The sequence below is a fragment of the Leucopleurus acutus genome, assembly GCF_964270905.1.
Source record: "Leucopleurus acutus genome assembly, chromosome: 3".
Lineage (NCBI taxonomy): Eukaryota > Metazoa > Chordata > Mammalia > Artiodactyla > Delphinidae > Leucopleurus > Leucopleurus acutus.
In genome coordinates this window covers 59,268,760-59,294,531 of record NC_139145.1, presented here as the reverse complement: position 1 = coordinate 59,294,531, position 25,772 = coordinate 59,268,760, and the positions used below count along the sequence as shown (strand labels likewise).

The 25,772-nt window shown below is 47.4% G+C and overlaps 2 protein-coding genes across 3 annotated transcripts in view; one reads left to right on the top strand and one right to left on the bottom strand.

The window, feature by feature from the left end:
* Positions 1-17,331, top strand: part of CYSTM1 (cysteine rich transmembrane module containing 1) — a 66,309-nt gene extending 48,978 nt beyond the window's left edge. Inside the window, exon 3 of one of the 2 annotated variants that reach the window (XM_082836890.1) lies at positions 16,849-17,331. In XM_082836890.1, the coding sequence (XP_082693016.1) occupies positions 16,849-16,955 (107 nt within the window). In that variant the 3' untranslated portion in view covers positions 16,956-17,331. Of the gene's footprint in view, positions 1-2,342; positions 2,632-16,848 lie in introns of those variants that run through there. The other variant, XM_082836891.1, reaches the window with a different exon arrangement.
* A 908-nt stretch (positions 17,332-18,239) lies between these two features.
* The window catches only part of PFDN1 (prefoldin subunit 1), a 60,837-nt gene continuing 53,304 nt past the window's right edge, over positions 18,240-25,772 (bottom strand). The window contains exon 4 of the mRNA XM_082836889.1: positions 18,240-19,124. Coding sequence (XP_082693015.1) covers positions 19,041-19,124 — 84 coding nt within the window. The 3' untranslated portion in view covers positions 18,240-19,040. The remainder of the gene's footprint in view (positions 19,125-25,772) is intronic.

Sequence of the window (25,772 nt, the reverse complement as noted above, 5' to 3'; positions counted from 1 at the left end):
GCACTGTAGGAAGGAGGAGCCTGGATGTCTGTGAGCAAAGGAGCGACTCGATGGGCAGGCGGGTGTAGAACAGTGGGAGTGTGCCGTGTGAGAAGCCGGGAAACTGGCATGTCAGTGCTACCTTCTGGTTGACTCTGGACGGACCACATAGCCTTCCCTCATGCAGTTGCCTCCTCTGTGAAATCGGACCACAGTGTGTTCTCTGCCTGTGAATGTGCAGGGATCTACAGACTTCAGTCCCATGATGGTGAAGAAAAGGGTGATGAGGGCTGAGTCTGGGAGCAGCAGGCAGGTGCCTTGGTGAGAAGGCATCTATCCCACGTCCCAGCACCCTGGGGTGCTGCTGGAGGGCCCCAGAGGCAGAGCAGAAATGTGGAGGGGATACTTCCAGGACGAAGGAATGGAGGATGAGCCCAATGACTGTGTTGCTGGGGTCAAGAGAAAGCCAAGGGCTGGGGCGGGCGCTGCTTTCAGGAAAGGTCAGGTGCGAAGGCACTAAAGTTGCCGACAGCGCTGCCGAGGGAACAGGCTGGTAGGGCGGACAGCAGCAGCGTGGGGCTCTGCTGAGGAAGTGGGAGGAGAAAGAAAGGCATGATGCTGGCACTCACATGGGTGACAAAGAGAGGGGAGCCAAGGTGGGGGGGGTGAGGGACCTGAAGGTGGCCCCTGGCAGACCATGGACTCCCCAGGGGTTTGCAAAGGCTAGACTCACTGTACCTGCTCCTCGGTGCCCTCTTTCTGCAGGACCAGGCTCCAGTGGGCTTCTGACTACCTGCTCAAACCCAAAGGGGAGGAAGAGAAGAGGCTGGGGTTGGTTTGGGAAATGCCACCAGCTCGTGTTGCTGGAGAGGGAAGGAGTGGCAAGTGGGGCTGTTTGGGACCTGGCGTGGGAGTGTTTCTGGCTTATGGGGCTCAGTCTTAGGAATTGCACCAGCGTGAGGACCCTCTGGTCTCCGAGCTCCTTGCAGGGAGGAGTGGTGATTTGATACAGCTGCCGCTTGCCAGGTTTGCCCAGTAGGAACCCCAGTGTGTGCCCAGGGCTGAGTCAGCAAGGCCTGAGGGGAGTCAGAACTGCATTGAAGGCAAATCTGATGGATGAAACTGAAGGTCACAGGCGGTGAAGGGAGCGACATAACTGGGAGCACAGGTTAGGGGAGCTGGGCCAAGGGGTGTCAGTAGGTAACTGTGACATTGGGGAAGGCATCCAGGACTGAGGCCAGTGCCACCAGGGAGCCCAGATCAGTGGTTGCCAGCTGCCCCCAAAGAAAGCCCCTGGAGCTAGCACTGTGGGAGAGGCTAGAAGAGGTCCGAACTCTGCTGAAACTGGACAGCCCTCCCTCCTGCCTACAGGACCCTGGCAGTGACATTGGACGAGCGGCTTTGAGTGTGGCTTTGGAACCGGACAAGCCTGGATTTGAGAAAGATATAAAATGCAAAGCAGAGTAAAAGCTCCCACCCCTCCCACATTCTGATCTATGTTTCTTGCATTCTTTCAAAAACCTGTATGTATATGTGTGTGTGTGTGTATATCCTTTTAATTGTACAAAAATAACAATGCACTGCTGTATACCTTTTATCCCTTGCTTAATTTACTGGCAACATGGAAGAACCATCCCGTTCTTTTTAATGGCCATTTAGTATTCTATTCTATGGTATGCATTAGCGTACCTAATCAGTCTCCAGGTGACAGACATCAAGGTTGTTGCTAGTTTGGGGTTATTTTGATACAGCAGCAGTCACAATGTACACATATTTTTGAACAACGGGACAATTATTTCTGTAGAAAAACCCTAGATACAGGTTTTCTGGGTCAAAGTTGTATGCATCGCCCCTCCTCGCCCCCTCCCAAGGGGTTTCTACCAATTCACACTCCTGCAAACAGATTTTGAGAGTTACAAATGATAGTAACAGAGCTGTTGTGAGGATTAAATGAGATAATGTGTAAAGCTTTCAGCCAGTCCCTGCCACATCAGGCTGTAGGGCAGGCCTCACTGCAAACTGAATCACTTTGATGAGTCAAGTGCTGGGTTGGGTTTCATAGTCAGCTTGGGGAAGGGGAGGTGGCAGGAAACAGTGGTCTGACAGCTGCTGAGCAGATGTCACCTTCATTCACACATCCAGGAAACTACCTGATGTGCGCCAGACACTGGAGCGGGGATGGAGCAGGGAACCAGATAGCGTGGCTCCGCCTTCACGGAGCTGACAGTCTGGAGAGAGAGGGAGACCTCGAACAGGTCTCCACAGATTGTGCTAAGTGCTTGAGCAGCACAGCACATGTCTGCTCACCGTCCCCTCTGACTGGGTCTCTCTCTCCCCGCCCCCGCCCCTCCCCTGCCCCCCAGTGTACGTGGAGCAGGAAAGGAAGACGGACGACACCGGGTGTCTGGCGGCCCTGGCCGCGTGCTGGGCTGCTCTCTGCTGCTGCTGCCTCCTGGACAACTTGGACTGAGCAGCCAAGACCCAAGTGCTCCCTGCAGGCCTGCTACCTTCTGTTACTGGAATAAACTACTAGTGCTGCACAGTTTACTTTTTTTCTTTCTTTAAAAATTACCTAATCTACAGACTTCAAAATTTTAGCATCTATGATAGGTGTGAAATGGCATCTCACTATTTTAACTTACCTTCCTCCTTACTAGTGACCTTGAACATAAAAAGATGTTTTTGATTTGCCTTTACAAATCTTGTGAATTGCTTGTTACATATCCTTAGCCCGTTTTTTCTATTCATTTGTCTTCTCTTACTGATTTGTAGGGAATCTTTAAATATTCCACACACTAATATTTGTCACTTTTATAGGCTTGGAAATACCTTCTTCTTATCTGTCTCTTAAGCTTTTTATAGTGTATTTTCTAGTATGAAAGTTTTGTTTATTTTCTATTTTATTATTTTTGGCTACGTTGGGTCTTCGTTGCGTCTTCGTTGCTGCACGTGGGCTTTCTCTAGTTGTGGCGAGCAGGGTCAACTCTTCGTTGCAGTGCGCAGGCTTCTCATTGCAGAGGCTTCTCTTGTTGCGGCGCACAGGCTTCAGTAGTTGCAGCATGTGGACTCAGTAGTTGGCAGCGTGTGGGCTTTAGTAATTGCTGTGTGCGGGTTCTAGGGTGCACGGGCTCTAGAGCACAGGCTCAGTAGTTGTGGCGCACAGGCTTAGCTGCTCCATGGCATGTGGGATCTTCCCGGACCAGGGATCAAACTCATGTCCCCTACATTGGCAGGCGGATCTTAACCACTGTGCTACCAGGGAAGTCCCGAAAGTTTCTAAATGTCATGTTTATCAATCTTTCCCTCATGCTTTTGTGTGTTTTAATCTTTGAAAAATCATTTTCTATTCCAAGATTGCAAAGATAAGCCTATATTTTCTTCTAAAACTTTTTCACAGTCTGTTTTGTTTTGTTTTTTTTTTTTTTTTGGCTGCATTTGGTCTCCATTGCTGCACGTGGGCTTTCTCTAGTTGTGGCAAGCAGGGGCTACTCTTCATTGCAGTGCGCGGGCTTCTCATTGCGGCGGCTTCTCTTGTTGCAGAGCGCAGGCTCTAGAGCACAGGCTTAGTTGCTCTGCGGCATGTGGGATCTTCCCGGACCAGGGCTCGAACCCGTGTCCCCTGCATTGGCAGGCAGATTCTTAACCACTGCGCCTCCAGGGAAGCCCTTTCACATAGTCTTTAGTCCACCTAAATTTGTGTTTGATCATGGTGTAGGTTAGGGTTCTGGTTTTCTTTTTCCATTTTGATAGTTCCAGCACCATTTATTGATTAGGTCACCCTTTCCCCACTGATTTGAAATGAGATTTGTCATATAACAAGTTCCTACATATAAATGGGCTAAAATCATAAGTCTGGTGTGACAAGCATCTTCCCTGCCCCCAGGACATGCATACACACATACTCCTTTTTCTTCTTTAGAATTTTCTTGGATATTCTTAGCCATTTACTCTTTTACTGTAATCTGGATTTTAGGATGAGTCTGTCAGTTTCTATGGAAAACTACCATGTTTGGCTTTAATCGGAACAGCATGTAATTTATAGAGTAATTGGGGGGAAGAGTTGATGTATTTAAGAGAGTTGTTTTCCTATCTGGAACATGGTACCCCTTCGTTTTTTTGGACTTCTTTTATGTCCTTAGATAAAATCTTATAATTTCTTCACATAGCTTTCGCATATCCTTCGTTGGTCTTTAAAACTGGAAGTCTTCTCAGGTACCTTGCAGTCTTAATGCTATTGTAAATGGACTCTTTTTAAACCCAGTTTTATCACAACATTGCCTTGGGACACTTTAAACTGTGGGAGGAGCAGTTCTTCAATCTGCCCCAAGTGTACTCCCAGGCAATCACCCTCCGACTGACACTCAGTAGATGCTGAACATCTCCAGTGTGTTAGGCGATGGACCACAGAGAACAGACCCCATCCCTGCCCCCATGGGGCTTACACTCTAGGGAGGGAACCAGACATTAAACAGTCCCACAGGTATTATTGACATTCTGCTTTCCTATGAAAAGAAGATATGTATTGCTATGAAAACATATGAAAAGGGGACAGTCTGCACAGTCTGGGAGGGTGCTGAAAGATGAATAGCTGTTAATAGGCAAAACAATGGTAGGAAAAGCAGGTGCATAGGCCCAATGGCAGGAGAGAACATGCCTCATTTGAGAAACTAGAAGAGGAAACTGGTGTGGCAAAGAACAGTGGGGTGTTGGGAACAGATGAAGAACAGGCAGGGGCAAGACAGGGAGCTCACAGCCCCACTTAGGGATTTTGGTTTTTGTCCTGTGAGCAGTGGGAAGCCATTGACGGATTTTAAGCAAAGGGATGACATGATCAAATTTGCATTTTTAAGAGCCCCCTTTGACTTCCATGTAGAGAATGGTTTGAGGCACAAGTTCACATGATGATGATGGAAAGACATGAACATACTTGAGAAATTTGGAAGTAAAATCACAGGACTTGTAGATGGATTGGCTGTGGGGATTGAAGAAACAGGGAGTGGGGATGACTCCTGAGATTCTGACTGCAACTAGATGCCTAGTGGTGGTGTTTGTGGAGGTTGGAAACAAAGGAAAGGAGTATATTTGCTCAGGAGGAAGAAAATCATGTTGGGCTCTGAATGTGTTGGGTTAGACTGAGGTGTTTATGAGACATTCGAGTAGAGATGTCAGGTAAGCAGCTGTATATACACCTGGAGCTTGGAGGAGAGGTTGGGCTGGAGATTTAAATGTGGAAGGCACTGGCATATTGGTAGTAACTAGAACTGGGGGAGTGAATGAGATCACATCAGGTAGAAATGTGGAGGGAAAAGAGAAGGTGGCAGTGTAGGGCTGAGCTTTAAGGAAAACTGACTTGCACCTGTAGATGATGAACCTGCAAAGGAGTCAAAGATGGAAAACCAGGAGAATGGGATGTCCTGAAAGTAGAAGAATTTGTATTAAGGGAGTGATCAGTAGCATCATTGCTGGGAGGTCAGGTTAGAACTCAAAAATGTGCATTGGACTTAGCCACACTATTGTCACTGAGGGGTGGACTTCCCTCCAGTTCCTATTCTGTGAAGGACACCAACAGAGGGAAAGACAAGATTGCTAGGACCAGAATACAGGATTGGAGGAAGGCAGGCATTTGTGTAGGCGTGGAAGAGACAAGCTCAGAGTGCAAAGAACCAGCTGGGCGCCATGAAGGCTCAAAGCCTCTGCTAAACTGGAGAGAACCATGCAAAAAAACAAGTTCCAGAAGGGTCAGACACCAAGTAAGGGAGTCAGGTTATTGTCACTCAGCTTTGAGCCTGGACAGAGAAAACACTGCTCCTCAAGCAAACTGTGTCCCCTGGGGTGGCTGTTGGAGGATCCAGCATGTAGATTATCAAGCATGTGACTATCCTTGCTGGGGAGGCCCTTCTGAACAGCAGCAAGTATAGATCCGTCATGACCACCATTTCAGCCTTTCTGATAGTTTTCAGATTTTTCTAATATAAATTGTTTTATAAGAAACTCTCCATGCAACTCCAGTGTGGAATACTACTACGGAATTGCAGTTGAGGCAAGGACGGGCCATCCCCTACCTTTTTATAGAATCCCAGGGACCTGAGGAATGCATCTGAAAGCCTTAGGTCGTTCTGGATTTTCCAGTACATTTGGCTAAGGGAGATTTAGGCTGGATGGGTTTTGCCTCTGGGATACTGCCTTATAAGCAGAATTATCAGAGTGTAATTGCTGGTGTATTTTCTGAAGATCTGGGGGGTACTTTATTGCTGAGTAGTATTCCATTGTCTGGAGGTAACAGTTTATTCATTCACCTGTTGAAGGACATTTGGGTCGTTTTCACTTTTTGGTGATTATAAATTTATGTACAGGTTTTTGAACGTAAGTTTTCATTTCTCTAAGGAGTGAAATTTCTGGCTCAAATGATTAAATGTATATTTAACTTTAAGAAACTGCTACTGTTTTTCAGAGTGGCTGTACCATTATGCATCCCCATCAGCAATGAATGAGGGTTCCAGTTGCTCTGTATCCTTGTCAGCACATATTGTCACTGATTTTAATTTTAGCCATTCTGATAGGTGTGCAGTGGTATCTCCTTGTAGGTTTTTTTTCTTGATTAAACAAGGATTGTATTTATTTTGAAATTACATATCATACTCAAGCTGCCCTCAAATGTAATTTTCCATTATCTACATTTTAATCCTTGTAGTTTTAATTTGCATTTTTAAAATGGCTAACGATGTTGTTGTGTACAGATTCGCCCTTCTTCTACTATCCTATTTGGTGAAGTGTCTGTTCGAGTTTTTTACCCACTTATAAGTTTTCTTATTGTGGAGTTTTGAGAGTCTTTATATGTTCTAGATAAAGGCCTGTGTTGGATATTATTTGCATATATTGTCTCCCAGTCTGTAGCTTGTCTTTTCATCTCCTTAACAGATTCTTCTATGGAGCAAAAGTTTTAAATTTTGATTAAGTCCAAATTATCATGCTTTTGTTGTTAGGCCTCAGAACTCTCTGCCTAATTCCAGGTCATGAAGATTCTCTTCCATGTCTTCTGAAACCTTTACAGTTTTGTGTTTTACATTTAGATCTATGATCCATTTTAGGTTACTTTTTACATAAAATGTGAGGCTTAAAATGGTTGAGGTTTTTGTGTGCCAATTTTTTCAACATTTGTTTGAAAAGACTATCATTTCTCCATAGAATTGCTTTTGCATGTTTGTCAAATGTCAGTTGGCCGTGTTTATTACCGTCCTCTCTATTCCGCTCCTTTGATCTGTCAGTCCCTTCACCAATACCATAACCATCTTGACTATTGTAGCTTTATATTAACCTTAAAATAAGGTAGTATGAGTCCTCCAACTTTATTTTTCAAAACTATTTTAGTTATCTTGCCTTTCCATAAATTTCAGAATCGGCTTATCTACAAAAAATACTGCTGGGATTATGATTAGAAGGCCTGGTGGGTATTTAAATGGCATGACTTGTTCCCTCTTATGTGCCATAACCTCTAAAGAAGCAAGGCAGCCTGCCTGCTCCTTCATTTGCTATGTTGTGATTATTCCAGCTTATGATTGATTATATTGGTGTCTTTTGAAGTTTGGCGGTAATGAGGTATGTCTACATCGAATTGGGCAGGAACAGCCATGAAAAGATGACCAGTACATTGAGGGGCTTGTGGGCCAGGTCATGCTCTAGGACAGGTCAGCCACCATCATTCACAACCTTGGTCTCCATCTGTCTCTCTCCTGAGCAGGTAGAGCAAGACTTGCCAGTCATTAGAGGAATCTCCCTGCCTCGGGCTCTTTACACCTCTGCCACAGGGTCATAGAACTGTCCTGTATTGGGCATGATCCGATTGTTTCTCTAGATTTTCCTTAATTTCTTCTGCCTGGCATAACAGCCTCACTCATTTATTTCTCAAACAAACAGCCACATTAGAAGTATATTCATGATACGTCATGAGATAATGAACTGCTTCCTCCTTTCTGCTGTAGTAACACTACCCATGACATCAGGGTTTCCCATGCTCATCTGTTTGACCTTCCCCAGCTCACACCCGTTGTTCCTGTGGTCTGAGGCAATGGCACAGGCAGACTTGGAGAGGAAAAGCGGGTGCTGAGGGAGCGCTGCACACATCCTCACCCTGTGTCCTCCCATCATTGTTCTTCAGGCCCCTCCCCAGTCTCTTGGCTGACTTAAGGATAAAAGAAAAGCTGCTTTCTATTCTCCAAACTAACACTGGCTGTTCTGTCTCTTCGCCTCAGGGTATATGAGATTACTTGCTGAAGTCTTCTGTCACCCTAGCCAACCATTTGAGTTTCCCTTTTGGTCACTTTTTCTCATCAGCGGAAGCAGCAGTTCTTGGTTATCTCCTCAGATTTACCAAAAAAACCCTAAAATTATCTAAGTTTTTCATTGTATAAGCTCATCTGGATAGAGCACCCCACCCCCAAGCCGCTGGGCCCTCGTGTCAGCCTGTGGCATTTCTGTGGATGTGCCAGCCCTGCCCGCTCCTGGGCCTGGGCCGCTCCCTGTGGCTGTGTGGTCAAGACCAAGCTCTGTGCGTGCTGCTGGGCCAGCAAACAAGTTGTAGAGGCTGAACTGGAATGCCTGGCACCTCTTAGGTCTTTAGCTCTATGAACATTAACAGTGGAATGTCTATCAAATTATGAAAGATAACGTTTGAAATGTACTATATGATCTCATCCCATGGTGAAACTTGGCTGTTTGTAAATTGAGATTTTTTTTGTCCCCCCCCCTTTTTTTTTTTTTTTTTGCGGTACGCGGGCCTCTCACTGTTGTGGCCTCTCCCGTTGCGAAGCACAGGCTCCGGAGGCGCAGGCTCAGCGGCCATGGCTCACGGGCCCAGCCGCTCCGCGGCATGTGGGATCTTCCCGGACCGGGTCACGAACCCGTGTCCCCTGCATCGGCAGGCGGACTCTCAACCACTGCACCACCAGGGAAGCCCTGTCCCATCTTAATAATGATATTCACTTTTGTCCTCATCCCATTTTCCCATGTCATCTAAGGCAGTAGCTTCCCAAACTCTCTTTCCTTCCTATGGAGGAGGATGCAGGGGCTCTAAGAAGTCAAGTGACTTAACCCGAAGTCACCCGGCTATGGCAGAATAGAGCCAGGACCTCTCAGCTCTGGTCTGCAGGCCCTGGTCTTGACCTCTTCTGTCAGTACAGGGTAAAAAAACAAGCCTTTATTTTTTCTGTTATGTAAGTGGGGTGAGTGAGTTCCAATCTCCTGCTTGTAGAACAGCATGGCCTTTACTGGAAAGTACCGAGCACTACTAGATCTCCAGCCACACACACCCAAACTGGCAACTTCCAGCATCGCATTGAGTTCCGCGTGACGAAGAGGTGGCATTCGTGCGGTCACACACCCTGTTCAAGCTCCTCAGCAACCTTCTTGCCTTCTGTGGCATCTCCATTTGGGAGGTGGGAGGAGTATGGTCCTTTCACTTTAATGTTTTGTGACGGTGGGCAGAAAACGCTATCAGCTCCTTTACCCCATTTCTGCACATTTCCTAGACTAAAAAACAGATTGGAGGGAACTGTTTCTCGAAAGAGACTCTCTTATCCCCAGAGAATTTAGTCCTTTTCCTGAAATTCAATGAACAAGACCACCCGTCCTGCTGGAATTTTCGAGGTTTTGAGTTGTGAACTGATCACATTTGACTGGCTTTAAGGTGTAAGGAGAAACACCCTACTCTTCAGTTTTAAGTCTTTTTAATGTGTACATCCCTTGTTGACTGTTCTCTTTCATATTATGTTCTTCTACTGGCCTTGGTGTCTGCGTTGTCTTAATGCTAGCCATAGACTCATCACGTCCAAGCAAATGCTCACATGTGTATGTATGAGGGTTTCTTTACTCCCTTTACCTAAGGAAATGGGATGTTTCCAAATATTTCACCCTATTCTCTTGAGGCGCCTCAACAGCTAAAGTTGTTTGTATTCCGCCTTCCTAGCCCCCGATACACACACAGCCCCTTGCTTCTCCCCTGGGTTGTCTCCTTCCCCATTTCTGAGCAGCTGTGCTTCATGTGGACTGCCAGTTCCTCTGCTTTTGTCATCCTGTGATGATTTGGTGCCACACATATGAATACCAATCCGAATATGGATTGGTTGGAGGAACCCCTCCCCGCACACAGACTCAGAATAAGAAAACAGATTTCTGGTGATTTTTTTTCTGTAGGATGTCATCACATTGTGGTTCCCATTAAGTCCTCCCTCCTTCACTCCATGGCAGGCCCTGGGCCAAGCACTTTACATTCTTATGTTTTTGTCACAAAACATAGGCTCTTAGGCACTGCTTCCTCCCACCACTTCACAAGTGTGAAGGCTGGGGCATGGGGAAGCTGACCGTCACTTGGGCAGTGCCCCTCCAGAGCCCATGTACATAGCTCTTGTCCTTAGATAATAAAGCAATTCAAGTGGTGGGGTGCCCAAGGAAAGTCTGAAGTAGATTGAGGGGGATGTTCCAGCTACACCCCACCCCCAGGAGGTGCCTTGTTCTGGGCCAACACACCCACCGAGTGGTTGCCAGGAGGGACCCTGAAATTCACTCCGTCTCCCAGTTGACTGCTGGACCAGGTCCATTCTGCCCTCCCTTTCGGACACACTGTGGAGTAGGGTGAGGGCTGGATCTTGCTCTCCCACAAAGACAGTGGATTTCAAGGGAGAACCAGGCAACAGAGGCGAGGCCTTTCACCTGTCCACACACGTTTCAGGTCACTTGCAGCCAGGCTGCTGATTTAAAGTGAGCCTAATCTTTTTTTTTTAACATCTTTATTGGAGTATAATTGCTTTGCAATGGTGTGTTAGTTTCCGCTGTATAACAAAGTGAATCAGCTATACCTATACTTACATGCCCATATCCCCTCCCTCTTGCATCTCCCTCCCTAACCCACCCCTCTAGGTGGTCACACGGAGCTGATTTCCCCGTGCTATGCAGCTGCTTCCCACTAGCTATCTATTTTACATTTGGTAGTGTACCAAATGTAAAGGCTCTCTCACTTTGTCCCCTTACCCTTCCCCCTCCCCGTGTCCTCAAGTCCACTCTCTACGTCTTTATTCCTGTCCTGCCCCTAGGTTCTTCAGAACCATCTTTTTTTTTTTAGATTCCATATATATGTGTGTTAGCCTACGGTATTTGTTTTTTTTTTAGATTCCATATATATGTGTTAGCCTACGGTATTTATTTTTCTCTTTCTGACTTACTAGTGAGCCTAATCTTGATGTGCAGAGAGCACTGGGCCAGGAGGCAAGAGGGCTGGGTGATAGGCCAGGACATACCTTTAATTCACTATGCGACCTCAGTTACCACCTCCCGTCTTTGGGCTCAGCATTCTTTTTTTTTTTTTTTTTTTTTTTTTTTTGCGGTACGCGGGCCTCTCACTGTTGTGGCCTCTCCCATCGCGGAGCACAGGCTCCGGACGCACAGGCTCAGCGGTCATGGCTCACGGGCCCAGCCACTCCGCAGCATGTGGGATCTTCCCGGACCGGGGCACGAACCCGCGTCCCCTGCATCGGCAGGCAGACTCTCAACCACTGCGCCACCAGGGAAGCCCCAGCATTCTTTTCTTACCAAAAAATGACTGGCCACATGATCTCCAAGGCAGTTTCATTCGCAGTTCTAGCATCTAGGATGTTCTCAGTTGTCCCAGCTTCTACAACCACTTCTGTCCCAGTGGCCCAGCAGGTCTAGCCCAAGCATAGGGCCACAGGAGGTGGTGGCAGTCCAGTCATACTTACCAGACTGGTATGACATGTCCAAACGCACTTAACCGTTTTTGTTGTTTATGAAACAATTTTACTATCAGGTCTACTGTTCATAAAACTGATCGGGTTGGAGAGGGCTAAGGTACAAGCTGGCCTGTGACTGAGCCTGGGAAGAAAGAGGCTTGGGCCCACTCTCCGGAGGTGGTAGTGAGGGCAGTGAGGCCGAGGTGGCCTGGGGAAGGTCCAGAACTGAGCAGGCAAAGGCAGCTGCTGTCGCAGAGCCTGGGCCAAGGCTGTGCCAGTGCTGCCAGCCCCGTATCCCTCCTCTACCTGTGGAGGAACAGGAAAGTGGAAGATATTCCTCACCTCTCCTGCTCTTAACCTCTAGACTCCAGTGAAAACTACACGCCCTTGATTGCTTCTACTATTCCCGGCCAACCTTCACCCCCTCACTGTCCCCCCTCTGTATATTTACCTGGTGCTCATGGCCTTCAGAGCAAGTGGCACTGCCTTTAGGGCACCTTTTCTCACCAGTGCAACCCCCTTGTTCTTGAGTAATAAATGATCCCACTGCACGTGCACACCCAAGGAAAGCTGAAGTGCATCCTCAGCAAGCTGTGTGTTCTCCTCTCTGCCCCTGCATGGAAGGGGCAGGAACCATCCTATGGCTTTCCTGAGATTTTACTTATTCCTAAGATGTGGAAAGATCCTTCCCTCTCTTCTACCTCTGGTCTGAGCAGTAGGAGGGCTGTTTGGCAGCCTCTGATACCTCCTGGAAGGCTGGCCTTCTGTTGGTTTGGATGCTGGTTTAGAAGATGGGGTGACTACAGGCCTCCTGCCTCTGGCAAAGCTGTCATCTCCACTGGGGGCACTTCGGGGAGGTGCTCTGGCTGTGGTGGTCTTAGTAGAGAAGCAGCTTGGGTGCCCATCACTGGTCTTGGTCACAAGAGGCCAAGGTGTAGCTTCCTTAATTAGCTCCCGGAGCAAGAAGGTCCCAGACGTCAGAACTCTCTGGGAAGCCCATCTTTTTGTTTGCTTCTCCTTACTAGCTCTCTGGGTTGGGACTGTGCACAGATGCAGAGACAAGTAAGAATGGCCTAATAAGGCTCAATTACCACTTCAAAGCCCTTGATTAATCATTTAAAATGTCTGAGCTGAGCAAGAAAAGGTTTCAGATTCCAGGATGGGGCTGATGGGGCTGATGGGGCTGATGGGGCTGACTGAGGAACTGGAGCCTTTAGCAGAGTAAGCCTCTGCTCACATTTCTGCCCAGGTCCCTGTGTGGTCTGGAGCCCCACTTGCCCACTGCCTGCCCAGAACCAGTAGCCCATGTGAATGGCCCCCCTGGGGTTGTACAATATGGTTGTCCTAGAATTTGGGACTGCTGGTTGGTGTGGCTGGTGGCCCTGGAGAACACCCCAGGGCTTGGTGGGCAGTTGGGCACAGGGGGATGCATACCTCTAAGCATCTTGCATCTGTCTTCTCTGCTTCCAGCAGAGAGGCAAGAAGGCAGATGGGGAGCCTCTTCCAGAATCTGCTCAGCTTCCCACAGGTTCTGCACCCAAGACCTACCTGGGTCTTTATGACCTAGTCTGGGCATCTGAGTCAGATCTATATGCTCAGACACCTCTCCCTGCACATTCCCCCAATGCCCTTCACCACCACCACCACCTTTGCACTTGCATTCACACGGCAAAGCTCTGAATACCTGGCCCTCTGTAGGCCCCACCCCTGGGCTGGGGCTGAGAACACTGAAGGTTGGTACCAAAGGGCTGTGTGAGGCAAGAAAGACAAGCTGGTGAAGGACCCCTGGACCTGATCTCCAACTCAACCAGTTTTCTGGAAATGGAGAGTCCCTTCAGTCCCTTGCCTGGGACCAGGGCACAGGCTCCCGGCACTGGTTGAATAGGGTGGTCTTGGCTCCTGAGACACTAGATAGGAAATGGGATGGTTAGCCTTTGGGCTGATATGTGTGTGAGCCAATCTGTAAAGCCCTGCCTGCATCAGAAGGAGCTGGAGCCCAGCCTGTCCCCAGGCTGGCCACAAGGGGGCACTTAATCCCTAAGTAGGCACTCAACGTGAGTAGCCTCTGCAGACACCAGACCCTCTGCTCCCCACTGGGCACTGACTGCTCCCAACTCCACCCATTGCACTTTTGATCCCTCTCGATTTCTTTCCTCCTTTAAAAGAAAAAAAAAATTTTTTATTTTGGAGTAATTCTAGATTACAGAAAAGTCAGATAGTACCGTTTCTGTTGTTGATCCAGCTTCCCTTAATGATTAACATATTACATAACCATGGTCCTGCCCAGCTTGCCAGTATAGGCCAGTTGCCAGGAAGGCCCATGTGGCCTGGGCGTGGAAACACCTGTATTAGAATCATCTCTGACCCAGCTCCTGCTGGGTAACCAGTACCACCAGAAAAGCTGTGGTGTACACAGTCCCCTGGCTTCAAGTACCCAGGGAGGCTGTCATGGCCCAGGACTCATGCACTCAGGTGTATCCTAACGGCTCAGCCAGGGCAGTATGGGAGCTTTCAGGCAGATTCACCTACTGGGTGGCAGGGATGGGGACAGGTGGCAGATTAGCAGAAGCCCCAGGGTGGGGTGGTGTCCTGGGGCAGACTAGGCCTGCAGCTCAGTGCAGCAGGCACCCTCTAAAGGTGCAGTACCTCAGACTCTGCAGGTAAGCAGGGTATCTAGGCAGATACAGTTGTAAAATATGCAATTTCTGGGTCCCACAGCGCATGCTGTGAGGAACTGTGAGGCCTTTCTCAGAGCTTTCTCCTGGGCCAGTCATCCCTGCTTTTGGTGATGGAAAGAAAAGCAAGGAAAACACAAGTCACTCCTACCTCCACACCTACCCTCCCACACACGCACTCTTCCACCCCCATCTTCTCAACAGTCTGGAAGCATAGGTTCTGTCCTCAGCTAATGCAAGGGAAAAAGTCATAAGGGATTTGGAAGACTCGGTGCTCCAGCAAATACATGACTCGGGTTTCTAAGGTATGTACAGCACTAACTACCCCTGTCAAGGTTGATGCAGCCCTCTGGCTTGAAGTCCTCTGTTCTGTAGCCAGACTCATTATTTCTAACCTCTGTAAGCACTGTCAGGGAGTAATCAGCTCAGTCTCTACTGCCCCAGGTTGTGGAGTATGGCAGGTGAAATAAGCCCTGGCAAGGACAAACTTGACTAATGGAGAAAGGTGATACAGGAAGGAAGACTGGGACATTTTTGTTTCCCTAAGTTACCTGAGGTTCAGTGGTTTTGAGAGGAAGAAGGGCTGGGAGCAGGGGAAGCAGTGAGGAGACAGGTGTCCCACAGGGTTGTGAAGATCAAGTGGTGCTGAAAGGCCCTCAGCACAGGTCCAGGTCCAGGCACATCGTGAGCACCTCTGTAAACGCCAGTTTAAGAGAGACTGCAGGACCTGGCACATAGCAACCCAGCCTCGGGCTGGGTCTCAGGCCTGGGCTAAACAGGCTGTTTCCAGAGCTGGCAGAGGAGGGGGACTTTATGTCCCAGGGGCAGCAGAGTGGCAAGGAGAATACAGCAAAAGATTATTCAAGGGCGTCCACAGCCAACTGTGTTCTCAGTTTCCCTGTCCAACACTACCCATGCATGATCATGGGAGGCTGGGAACTTGGGCAGGTGGCAGGTGACACCCTGCTGTGGTGATCCCAGAGTTTGGAGTGCCCAGGCCTTCAGTGGGTGGGGTGGGCTCCGGCTAGAGTGAGAGAGGACTGTCCTGGAGCCTGTTCACCCCTGTGCTCCTGGTCCCTATGCTACCCAGTTGGGGCCTGAATTCACATCCTGCCTCTGGCTGGTCCTGTGCTGAACAAGAGACTTACCTCTCTTAAGTCTTGATCCTTACCTGTGAAATGGGAATGATGGTATCTCAAAGTTACTCTTAAGACTAAGTCAAGTAATGTGCCTTACCAGACCTCAGAAAAATAAATGGGTTGTCACCTCCTCTTTGACTAGGCTTGCCTGGTGGTGGGTCTTGTCTCCCAGACCCTGAACAACTTTGTCTGTGTTGAGAGGGGCCAAATGAAAACAGGCTGAGATTAGACCTGTGCCGTGAGAGAAGGGAAAGGGGATGTCTCTGTGGAGGGCGGCTGATACAACAGAACCTGGGCAAGCTCACACTAAACCCAGCGTGTTCTAGCTACTTACTATACCAGGCTCTAGAGAAAAGAGTTGCCAAGAGAGGAGGTATAAAAATAGATACACAAAAATAGAACTAAAAGATGCCAAAGGACTGGTTTAATTTATAAGATTCATGTATTCATGAACTTTCAAAAAGTTTAAGATCCTTACTGCTTATTACTGAGTTTGGTGATGGTTGTTTTGAGATTTTCTTAAAAGTGCCTGCAGATCCTTTGAGGCCAAGGTCAACCATCAGACATTCTAATGGGAAGCGAGGCTGACGTGAGCCACAGCTCACGAGTAAAGGGTGGTTGGGGGTCCTTCTTGATCTGGGGATTTGTTTGGCACTCAGATCTCTTAATACAGCGCTTAGCCCTGACAGGGCTCAGATTTCCTACTCCATTCTGGGGAAACGCAAGAGTACCAGGCTCCAGCCATAGCCTCCCACTTGCCTAGGTTTTCATCCTGCCTACCACATTGCTTTGTGCAAAAGTTTAGAGGCTGGAGCACATACTGCATTGGCCAGGTATGAAAACCAAGATTCTTGGTTAATCTTTTAAAGCCTAAAGCCCCCTTTTTAGGAGATTTTACTTACTCTCTTGCTCTTGGGAGATGGCTTAGATGTATCTAAAGAAATGCCCCCCAGTTCCCCTGTAGGATTCGGGACAGAGTGCTACCTGGTTTATAAACCAAGTAGGGTTAGCCAACTCTGGCCAGAGAGCAATGGACATTTCTTACTTAACTGGCTGCCTTGGTGGGGCCACTGGTTAGGTTCCCTAGTGCTTGCCCTCCTGCAGGGATGAATGTCCTTAGGAGGAGGAGGGAAAGTAGTTGAGCCACCCTTCCTCCATTCACCACCCAAGACTGCATAAGTGGAAAGGCTGCACAAAGTCTGCTCAGTGGCTTTGAGCTGCTGTATGTAGCTCTCCCTTGGTCTGGGAGGTGTTGGCCCTGTAGAGCATGGGGTTTGTGCCCATTCATTTTCACCCTCTCTCCCCTTCCCCATCCAGTGTATGTGGTGGAAGACCAGAGAAGGGATGACCTGGGCCCATCTACCTGCCTCACAGCCTGCTGGACTGCCCTCTGTTGCTGCTGTCTCTGGGATATGCTCACCTGACGACCCTGGCTCTCCTGTCTTGCCAGCTCTGCCGCCACCGCCAACAAGCGTGCCTGCCCCCATCTCTTCTGATTGCTGAAATCAATGACTAGCTCTGCACAGACACTTCTACCTTCAACGCAGTGGGATTCTAGATTAGCAGGGGTTGCTGCTGTTTAATTCAGTGACTTGATCTTTTTAATGTTCAAATCCATTTCTTATTGGTCTTTCACAAATGTGCTAAATGACTTTCATTTTTTTGGCCAAAGGCTTAGTGACAAAATATATATTTATAATTTTAAAATTATACATTCAAGGTAGTGGCATGATATACATACCACTGAATGATTTCTCTGCTAACACCCTGTATGTTTCAATAAATTTGTCTAAACTTCAACTGTCTCAGTTATTCCAGATACAATCTAAACCCTGGGTTTCTCAGCCACTGTCCAGTGTCCAGTATATGATGAAGAGCCGATCTACCTTTTCATCCTGGCTGCTACTAGGAAGGCAGGGTCCAAGGCCAGGTGTCCTTCAGCCAGGTCAAGGAGTCCTCACCGAGCTAGCATTCTCTCTCTCCCTAGTCCCACTGAGATATGGACTCACCAAGGAGCCACACTGGCTTTTACCCAGAGCATAGGAAAGGGCATCTTGGTAACTGTGGCTGCCCCAGGGCCTGCTCTGGAAGGAGAAGCCACAGTTGGGGCTCAGGTCGAGACCTGAGGCTTTCTCTTCCTGCTGTCCCCTCCCAGAACCCAACCCCTGTCCACTGACACACAAAGAAGAGAGCTGTCATAATACAAACTAGTCAGCCACACCATCCATCTCAGTTTTGGCCGCAGGGTGGCGCTGAGCCACCATAGCAGCAAATCTAATTTTCCTTCTTCAGCTGGCCATCCCTGAGAGGCATAGTTGACAGCTCCTTGCCTAACCTCCTCGTCTGCCCACTTTCCCTCTGAATCAGCCAGGTGCTGATAAATAACTACCAGCTCTCTTTAAAAACAAACAAAAAGCCAAGATTTTGTAGCATCACCTGATTTCTGTGAAGTAAATGGTGGGTCCCACCGTAGCGGATTTCAAGCTACCAACGTGATATCCTGAACACGGAGTTGGGAAGACAAGGGCAGCAGTGCACTGCTATGCAGTTTTTCCACCATCCAGATACAATAGACTGCTCACCTCAAAAACACAGATAATGGCTAAATTTAGTAAAGTAATTTGGAAGGGGTAAGTTCTAAATACTTATTAACCTTATTTTTAATATAATGGTAAATTTACAAACTTAATTTTTAATAATGGCTACTGTTTAACAACTGGCTTGCAACAAAATTCCTGAAAATTAAATAATTGGCTCTCCCGAGCCAGCGCCAGCACACCACTGCCCCCACGCCTCCAGGAGGCCTCAGGATTGTAATGTCCACCCTATGAACTGACCAAAGGGAGACCGTCTTGGAGTGCTGCTGGTTTATTACCAGATTTTCTTTTACAGTGTTTGGGAGGAAGTGGGAAAGGAATCTTTAGGCAGACTGCCACTGAGGCACCACTGTTGTGTCCACTTACATTCATTCAGCTGTGCCCTGCTCTCCTTTTCCTTATCTGCATACTACATGGAGGCTTAGAAGTTGAGAGGTTTACCTAAAGGAACAGAAAAAAGAAGGCAAGGCTTCAATGCAGAAGGAGCAGGCCCACAGCCCTGGAGGAGAACAGGGAGGAGCTGAGGCGGAGATAGCCTCTGCCTCTCTGATCCTCTGTTCTCATCCATCAGCTCAAGAAAAGCAGACTTAGCAGAGTGGGACAGATGTCTTTTATTGGTCTGACCAGTGTGACTAGTCGTAGGCCCAGGAAGAGCTCTCCTATCTGTCCCGGCTCCCATCTTCCCTCTCCTGGGGGTTCATGACTCACCCCCAGGGAAGAAGGGTGGCAGGCAGAGCCAGGATAAAAAATACAGGGATGGGATCTGAAAGGGGCTCCAGGTGATGCATAAAACATAGGGTTACCAGACCATCCAGATAAAATGTCCATCAGGCAGAGCAGAAGCAGTTTCCCTATACAGGCCCCTGGCCAGGAATGGCAGGGGTCAGGGGGAAGAGCTTCCCTAGAGGCTTCCTACTGTGCCCTTCGTGCCATCAGCATCTCCCGGATATTGTCCTCAGCTTCCTTCACACTCCGCTCCAGGTAGGATTTTTTCTGCTGCAATATGAGAAGGAAATAAGGGTTAGGACCAGGGGGAATGTGCCAAGTTGGTAGATGCAGCTTCTATGCCCAATGGTATGGCTTCTCTGTGACCAGTGACTTCCAGGAGCCTATTGTCTATTGGGAGCCAAGTATACACACCTGCCCAGAGTGTTCCCCCAGCCCGACCCCTGGGCACAGGGAGGGGGTTGCTCAGTACAGGAAGCAGGAGTGCTCTCTGGATGGCAATAGCACTCTTCCCCCAGAAGGAAGTAGACTCTAAAAACAGGCATCTTGATACATGAAGTTATACCAGACAGACAAAGGCCAGGAAATTCCAGGACAAAGCTCTGGCCCCATAACAGATTGTCTCTCAAGGTTTTCCATGGCCCAGGCCAGGCGCCTGTAGCTGCCACTGCTGCAAAATGGACAGCATACCCTCTGCTCTGTCCAGCAAGATGATAGATAGGCTGCATCACACGTCTCACCAAGGCAGATGAGTCAAGATGAAATCTGCTTTTCTAATGAAACTGCTGCCTGCCAGGAATCCAGGACAGTGACACACTGAGTAAAACAGACCTTTTGGAAGTTTACCTCCTACCCCATCTGCGTCCTAAATTAAAAATCTCAACTTAAGACAAAGAACTTCACTTTCAGGAGCCACACCTGGACCAGGATTAACAAAAGATTAGTCAAAGGAAATCGTGTCTGTACATTATTTGCCCTGTGGTCACCCCAGAAGTATGGTGGCTTCACCACTGGTCCCTGCCCTGAGGACACCGTTGTGGCTGCATTCCCACTTAACAGACATGAAATGAAGTCTCCCTTTTTGGGGAATACTCAAAATAATCCTCTCCCCAGGGTGCATGTGACTGAGCCACACTAGAGCCAGAAATGCAGAGCCCTAGCCCAGATGCAGCCAGTGCCCTTCCCTCACCCCTCCTCCCTTCACCCAAGCAGCTGGGGGTTCACTTTGACTACTGAAGTGCCCAGGTGACCTGGGAAAGCCAGGGAAAGGCTGGGGCAGAGGGCAGGTAAGCAGCCTGGTCTCAGGCCTTGCTTGGGAACTGATCCCCAACCTCTGAGACAGGAAAATGGAATGAAGTGCTTCTATTACCTGAGGCCTTCACCAGTAAACCTCTCAGGTGCCCCTTCTACATATCCCTGCCTCTTAATTTTTCCCACTCTCTGTCCAGATTTTTTTTTTTTTTAAAGAAGATGTTGGGGGTAGGAGTTTATTAACTAATTTATTTATTTTTGCTGTGTTGGGTCTTTGTTTCTGTGCGAGGGCTTTCCCTAGTTGCGGCAAGCGGGGGCCACTCTTCATCGCGGTGCACAGGCCTCTCATTATCGCGGCTTCCCTTGTTGCGGAGCACAGGCTCCAGACGTGCAGGCTCAGCAGTTGTGGCTCACGGGCCCAGTTGCTCCGCGGCATGTGGGATCCTCCCATACCAGGGCTCGAACCCGTGTCGCCTGCATTAGCAGACAGACTCTCAACCACTGCGCCACCAGGCAAGCCCCAGATATTTTTTAAATGATACATTTAGAGACTTTATAGTTTCCTTTAGATGCCAAATGCTGAGGCATCCACAGTATTTTTTAGTAAAATTTTATTGAAGTACAGTTGATTCACAATGCTGTGCCAATTTCTGCTGCAGAGCAAAGTGACCCAGCTACACACATATATATTCTTTCATGTTCCCCTCCACCATGGTCCATCATAGGACACAACATAGTTCCCTGTGCTACATAGCAGGACCCCACCGTTTATCCATCCTATACATAATAGTTTGCATCTGCTAATCCCACAAATCTTTATCATAGTTCTTACGTGAACCTCTGGTTCCTATTTGTCTTCTAACTTCAAATTTCTTGAAGGCTAGAAAGAGCCCGATCTCTTTACTCATCTCCCATCTGTCCAACTTGCACACAATTCCTTACAAAAAAACAGGAGCTCCACAAAAACTCATAGTGACCATGATAATTCCATGGCTGAGGAAATTTGTTTAATTACACTGCTAAACCTGATACAGTCCTATCACTGTGATATCAGAGTGGGAACTTAAACTTCCTTTGATAAACAACTTGTGGTGAGTAAAAAAGAGGGAAATACTAGTAACTCCTGATACACAGCTGAAGAATGTACATGTCCTATGTGTTGTGCAGCAGCTAGACAGCAAGTGCCATGCACCATTCTGGGCACCTTTTGGGTCCCAGACCCGTAGGAATCTAAGGAAAAGGCTTGTGGAGCAAGTGGGGTTCTATCCTGGCAGTAGTCAGCCAGTGCTCAGTAGCCCAGGTCTGTTGCATTCCATCTCTGCCAACTTGCTGCCCCAGCTAGCAAAACCATAAACTTGGAGCATCAGCAAGAGCTTTTCTCCCTACTGCCCAGGCCTCTGGCCAATCAAATTCAGGTTGTAATTCTCAGCTTTATAATTCTTCACTCTGTCACATCTCTTCCTTCTATCTTCCACTTCCAGTTGCATTACTTTTTCATGATTTTTACTACTGCATATCCTAAAGTCTTCAAGTTTCAAAAATAATGATGAACCTGTCTTTACATCTTTAGTTTAAATATACTTACTGGACATTAAAAAATTCTTTTTCATCCCAACAGATGGGGCATCTCTAGCACAGACCTGCTTTCTAACTGTATTTTAATAGCTCCTGTCTCATCCTCAAACATACCTAAGCCCAGAAGACCCTCATAGTCAAACCCAGACCAAAGCACATGATGTGGGTTGAACTGTGTCTCACAAAAAGACGTGATGAAGTCCTAACCCCCGGTACCTGTGAATGTGACCTTATTTGGAAATACGGTCTTTGCAGATGTAACCAAGTTAAGATGAGGTCATACTAGATTAGGGCAGGCCCTAAATCCAATGATTAGTGTCCTTATAAGAAGGCCACGTAAAAACAAAGGGATACACAGGGGAAATGCCATGCACTGATAGAGGCAGAGAGTGGAGGGTTGCATCTGCAAGATTAGGAAGGCGCCAAGGATGGCCCACAACCACCATAAGCTAGAAAGAAGAAAGGAAGGAGTCTTCCCTAGACCCTTCAGAGAGCATGGCCCTGCAACACCTTGATTTTGGACTTTCAGCCTCCAGAACTGTGAAAAAATAAATTTCTGTTGTTTTAAACCACCCAGTTTGTGGTAACTTGTTATGCAGCCTTAGGACACCAATATAGCACCTGAAATGAAGGATGCTCCCAGAGACCGAGTTTATCCCAAGGTTCTTTTGGACCCACAGCTTCTACCCACACTGAATCACAGAGGCCTAGGTAAGGATCCCTAAAAGTTAGAATACTGGGATTGTACTTATCCGAGAAATAACTGTCATAGAATTGACCCAAATACAAATGAGACCATCAGAGAGAATGGAAAAAATTAAGGAACCAATGACTAAGTTAAACATTTTCTTCCTTGAATCTCCACAGGTTAAAACCACTAGTCAAATCAGAAACTCTGTGGACCCTGCTCTTCCCCATTCCTGTAAATAACAACTCCATTCCTGCAACTCAAGACAAAAACTTCAGTGTCATCCTTGAATCTTCTTTCTTTCACATCTGACATCCAATCAAACAACAAATCCTGTCAGTGCTATCTCAAAATGCATCCAGAATCTGACCTTAATGAAGAGCCTCCTAAGTGGTCTCCTTTCTTCTGTCCTTGACCCCCTTCAGTTTCTTCTCCACACAGTAGCCAGAGTCATCTTTCAACATTTAAAACCTTCCTGGCTTTCCACCTCTCTCAAAATAAAAGGCAAAAGCCGTTTCAAAAAGCCACGTACAGTCCTGCTCTAAGCTGACTCTGACCTCCCGTCCCATGACTCCCTCTCTCTCTCTCATTCAGCTCCAGCCACACTGGCCTCCAAGTTGTTCCTCCAACCCACCAGCTATGCTCCTGCCTGTCCTTTGCCTTTGGGTCCCTTTGTGTAGGAACTCTCTTCCCCAGATATCTACATTACTTGCTCCTTCACATCCTTCAGGTCTTTCTCAAGTGTCACCTTATGGGAAATGCCTTCTTGATCATATGCGGCTCCATACTCTCTATTCTCCTCACCTTGATTTTCCTCCTTAGCACCTATCACCACCTGAAGCAGTATTTGTCTGTTTTCTCTTATGAGAAGGAAAGGTCCATGAGGGCAACACTTTGTTCTACTCTCTAATATAGTCCCAGTGTCTAGAAGAATCGCTGGTTCATAATAGGAACTCAATAGTTGAATACAAGTGCATTTATCGTGGGAAATGATGCCTTACTGATTTACTTGTACACACACTCCTTTTTAGTTTTCCCTCCTGACCTGAATGACGAATACCCATCTGAGGAAGAAAAGGCAAAAAATGACCATTCTCCTTCAAGGTGGTTTTCAGTTTTTGACATTGCCCTCTAACCTCTGCCCCTAGATAAACACAGGTTTAAAACTCAGACCTCACTGATCCTGATGGGGACATGAAAACCTTGCTCCCACAAACAGGCCCTAAGGGTCAAAGCCCTTATGCTTTATTCTCAGGTCAACTTGTAAAACCATAAAACCATCCCAATTTCCCACGTCCTGGAGTTGAAAATCCTTGAGAAACTGCTCCATGTGATGTCAGTGTCAGGGCCACTGTGCACTACAAGGGGATAATAATTGCTGTGGAAACTCTAGGAGGCATGTGAAACCCCCACCTTCCACCGGGAGTCCCGGTAAGGCATTTGCTGGCCTCACTGCAGCACCTTTCCGTCTTACTGAGCAATCTCCCTCAGAACCCTGTCTGTAGGAAATTCTCTCCTGGCATCAAACCACAGAGCTCTAGGTGCGGCAACATTCCTGTGGGGCCTTGTCCTCCGTAAAATTCTGAGATTTCCTGTGGGGCTCAGCACGGCCAGGGAAATGACATCGTTGGACTTATTGCTCATCAGCCTGAAGTTCTTCTTTCCGGGAGTCAGACTGAGGGGTTGGTGTTTCATTCTCATCCTCTCACAAAGGAAAGAGGCTCAAGTCCCTAGAACTTTTCCAACATGACACAATCTCTCAAATAGACTCCTGAGGTAATTCATCTCGTGACCCTATCTCTATAGACTTCTTCTTTTCGTAGGAACTTTGTCTCTTTCTCTAAATTAATATTTTTCCTGTTTGTATTATCTTAGGGTATAGAAAAGTCTTTTCCCCTCTCACCTTTTATTTCCCCACTTGTAAAATGAAGATTTGGGTAACACCAAATTAAGAACTCAAGAGCTTCAATGAATCTTATGTTCTCTCAGTCTGCAGAACTGTAAAATGGCCAGAGGGGGCCAGCTGCCCATGATGGGGAAGTTTAGCAAGAGGCCAAGAATTCACTGAAGGCTGAGGAGGCATGTCTTGGCGGCCAGGGTAAAATGTGAAGAAGGCAGGGAAACAAGAGGAAGAAGAGAAAAACAAAGGCAGTGCAGGGGCACAATGAGAGAACTCAGAAAGGGAAATGAGACACGGATGGGCAGAGATCTGAAAGTGCAAGTGCTACGACAGCCTGAATGGGTGAGGAGCACTCACCAGAGGCAGGAAAGGCTGGCCAAACATGACCAGGAATTTGAAGATAAGAGACAAGTTATCCAAGGACAGATGTCCACTTGTGAACTCATCTGGGTTTATCCACTTCACCATTAGGGACACAACTAGGCTATAAGGTAACTGCTGAGCTACATACGGCTGGGAGACAAGCTGAAAGAATGAGAAAGCAATTTTAGGCATGGAGCAGGAGAATAAAGAGAAATCTAAGAAGGGGTTACTGTCTCTGCATCTTTTAGAAACTGCTTTCAAGACATCTCTCAGAGGTTCCTCTGCTGAAAGACAGGGACAAAAGACTTGGATCAAGTTGAGCAATGACCTTGGTTTTTCTCCCAGATGTTCTTTTACCTACCTGCTAAAGAGACTCTGACACTGCTACCATATGGGGTCAGACTCCCAAATCCCACCTATGATCACAATGGCTCAATGTACCCAAGATAAACCTCTGCTCTACTCAAGCACCTTAGAGCAGAGATATACCAGGTGATGGTGGTGGGGGGAGAGGGTGGATTCTTATTTCTTCCAAATGATAGTGTTTTTAGCCTTTTAGTCCACCTAAAGTTTATGTGATCGCTATCTACTATTGTCTTCCCTAACACATAAGCTTCATTTAAGTCCCAGAGAAAGACCAGTACATCAGACAACCTGAGAAAGAAAGAAAACAAGCTCACAGGTAAATGAAGAGCAAGGAGAGGCAACTGTTCCAATGCACATGGCAGAGATCAGGCTTCAGCCAAAGAATCATTATATTTATAGGCACCAAACTTAAAACGATAAGCCAATAATCATGTCAAGTGATAAACAGCTGATGTAGGTAGGGACATTTGGCTCAAAGAATATTAAGGGGAGAAGGAACCCAATCACCAACTTAAATATCTAAAACAATGGCTCTAAAAGTATGGTCCCCAGACCAGCAGCACCAGCAACACTGGGGAACTTGTTAGAAATGCATGTTCTTGGGCCCCACCCCAGACCTACTGAATCAGAAACTCTAGGGGTGGAGCTTGGCAATCTGTTTTCACAAGCTCTCCTGGTGATTCTGATGCAAACTGAAGTTTGAGAATCTTCAAAAGTGGAAGTCAGCAAAATTCTTCTATAAAGGGCCAGACAGTAAATATTTTAGGCTTTGTGG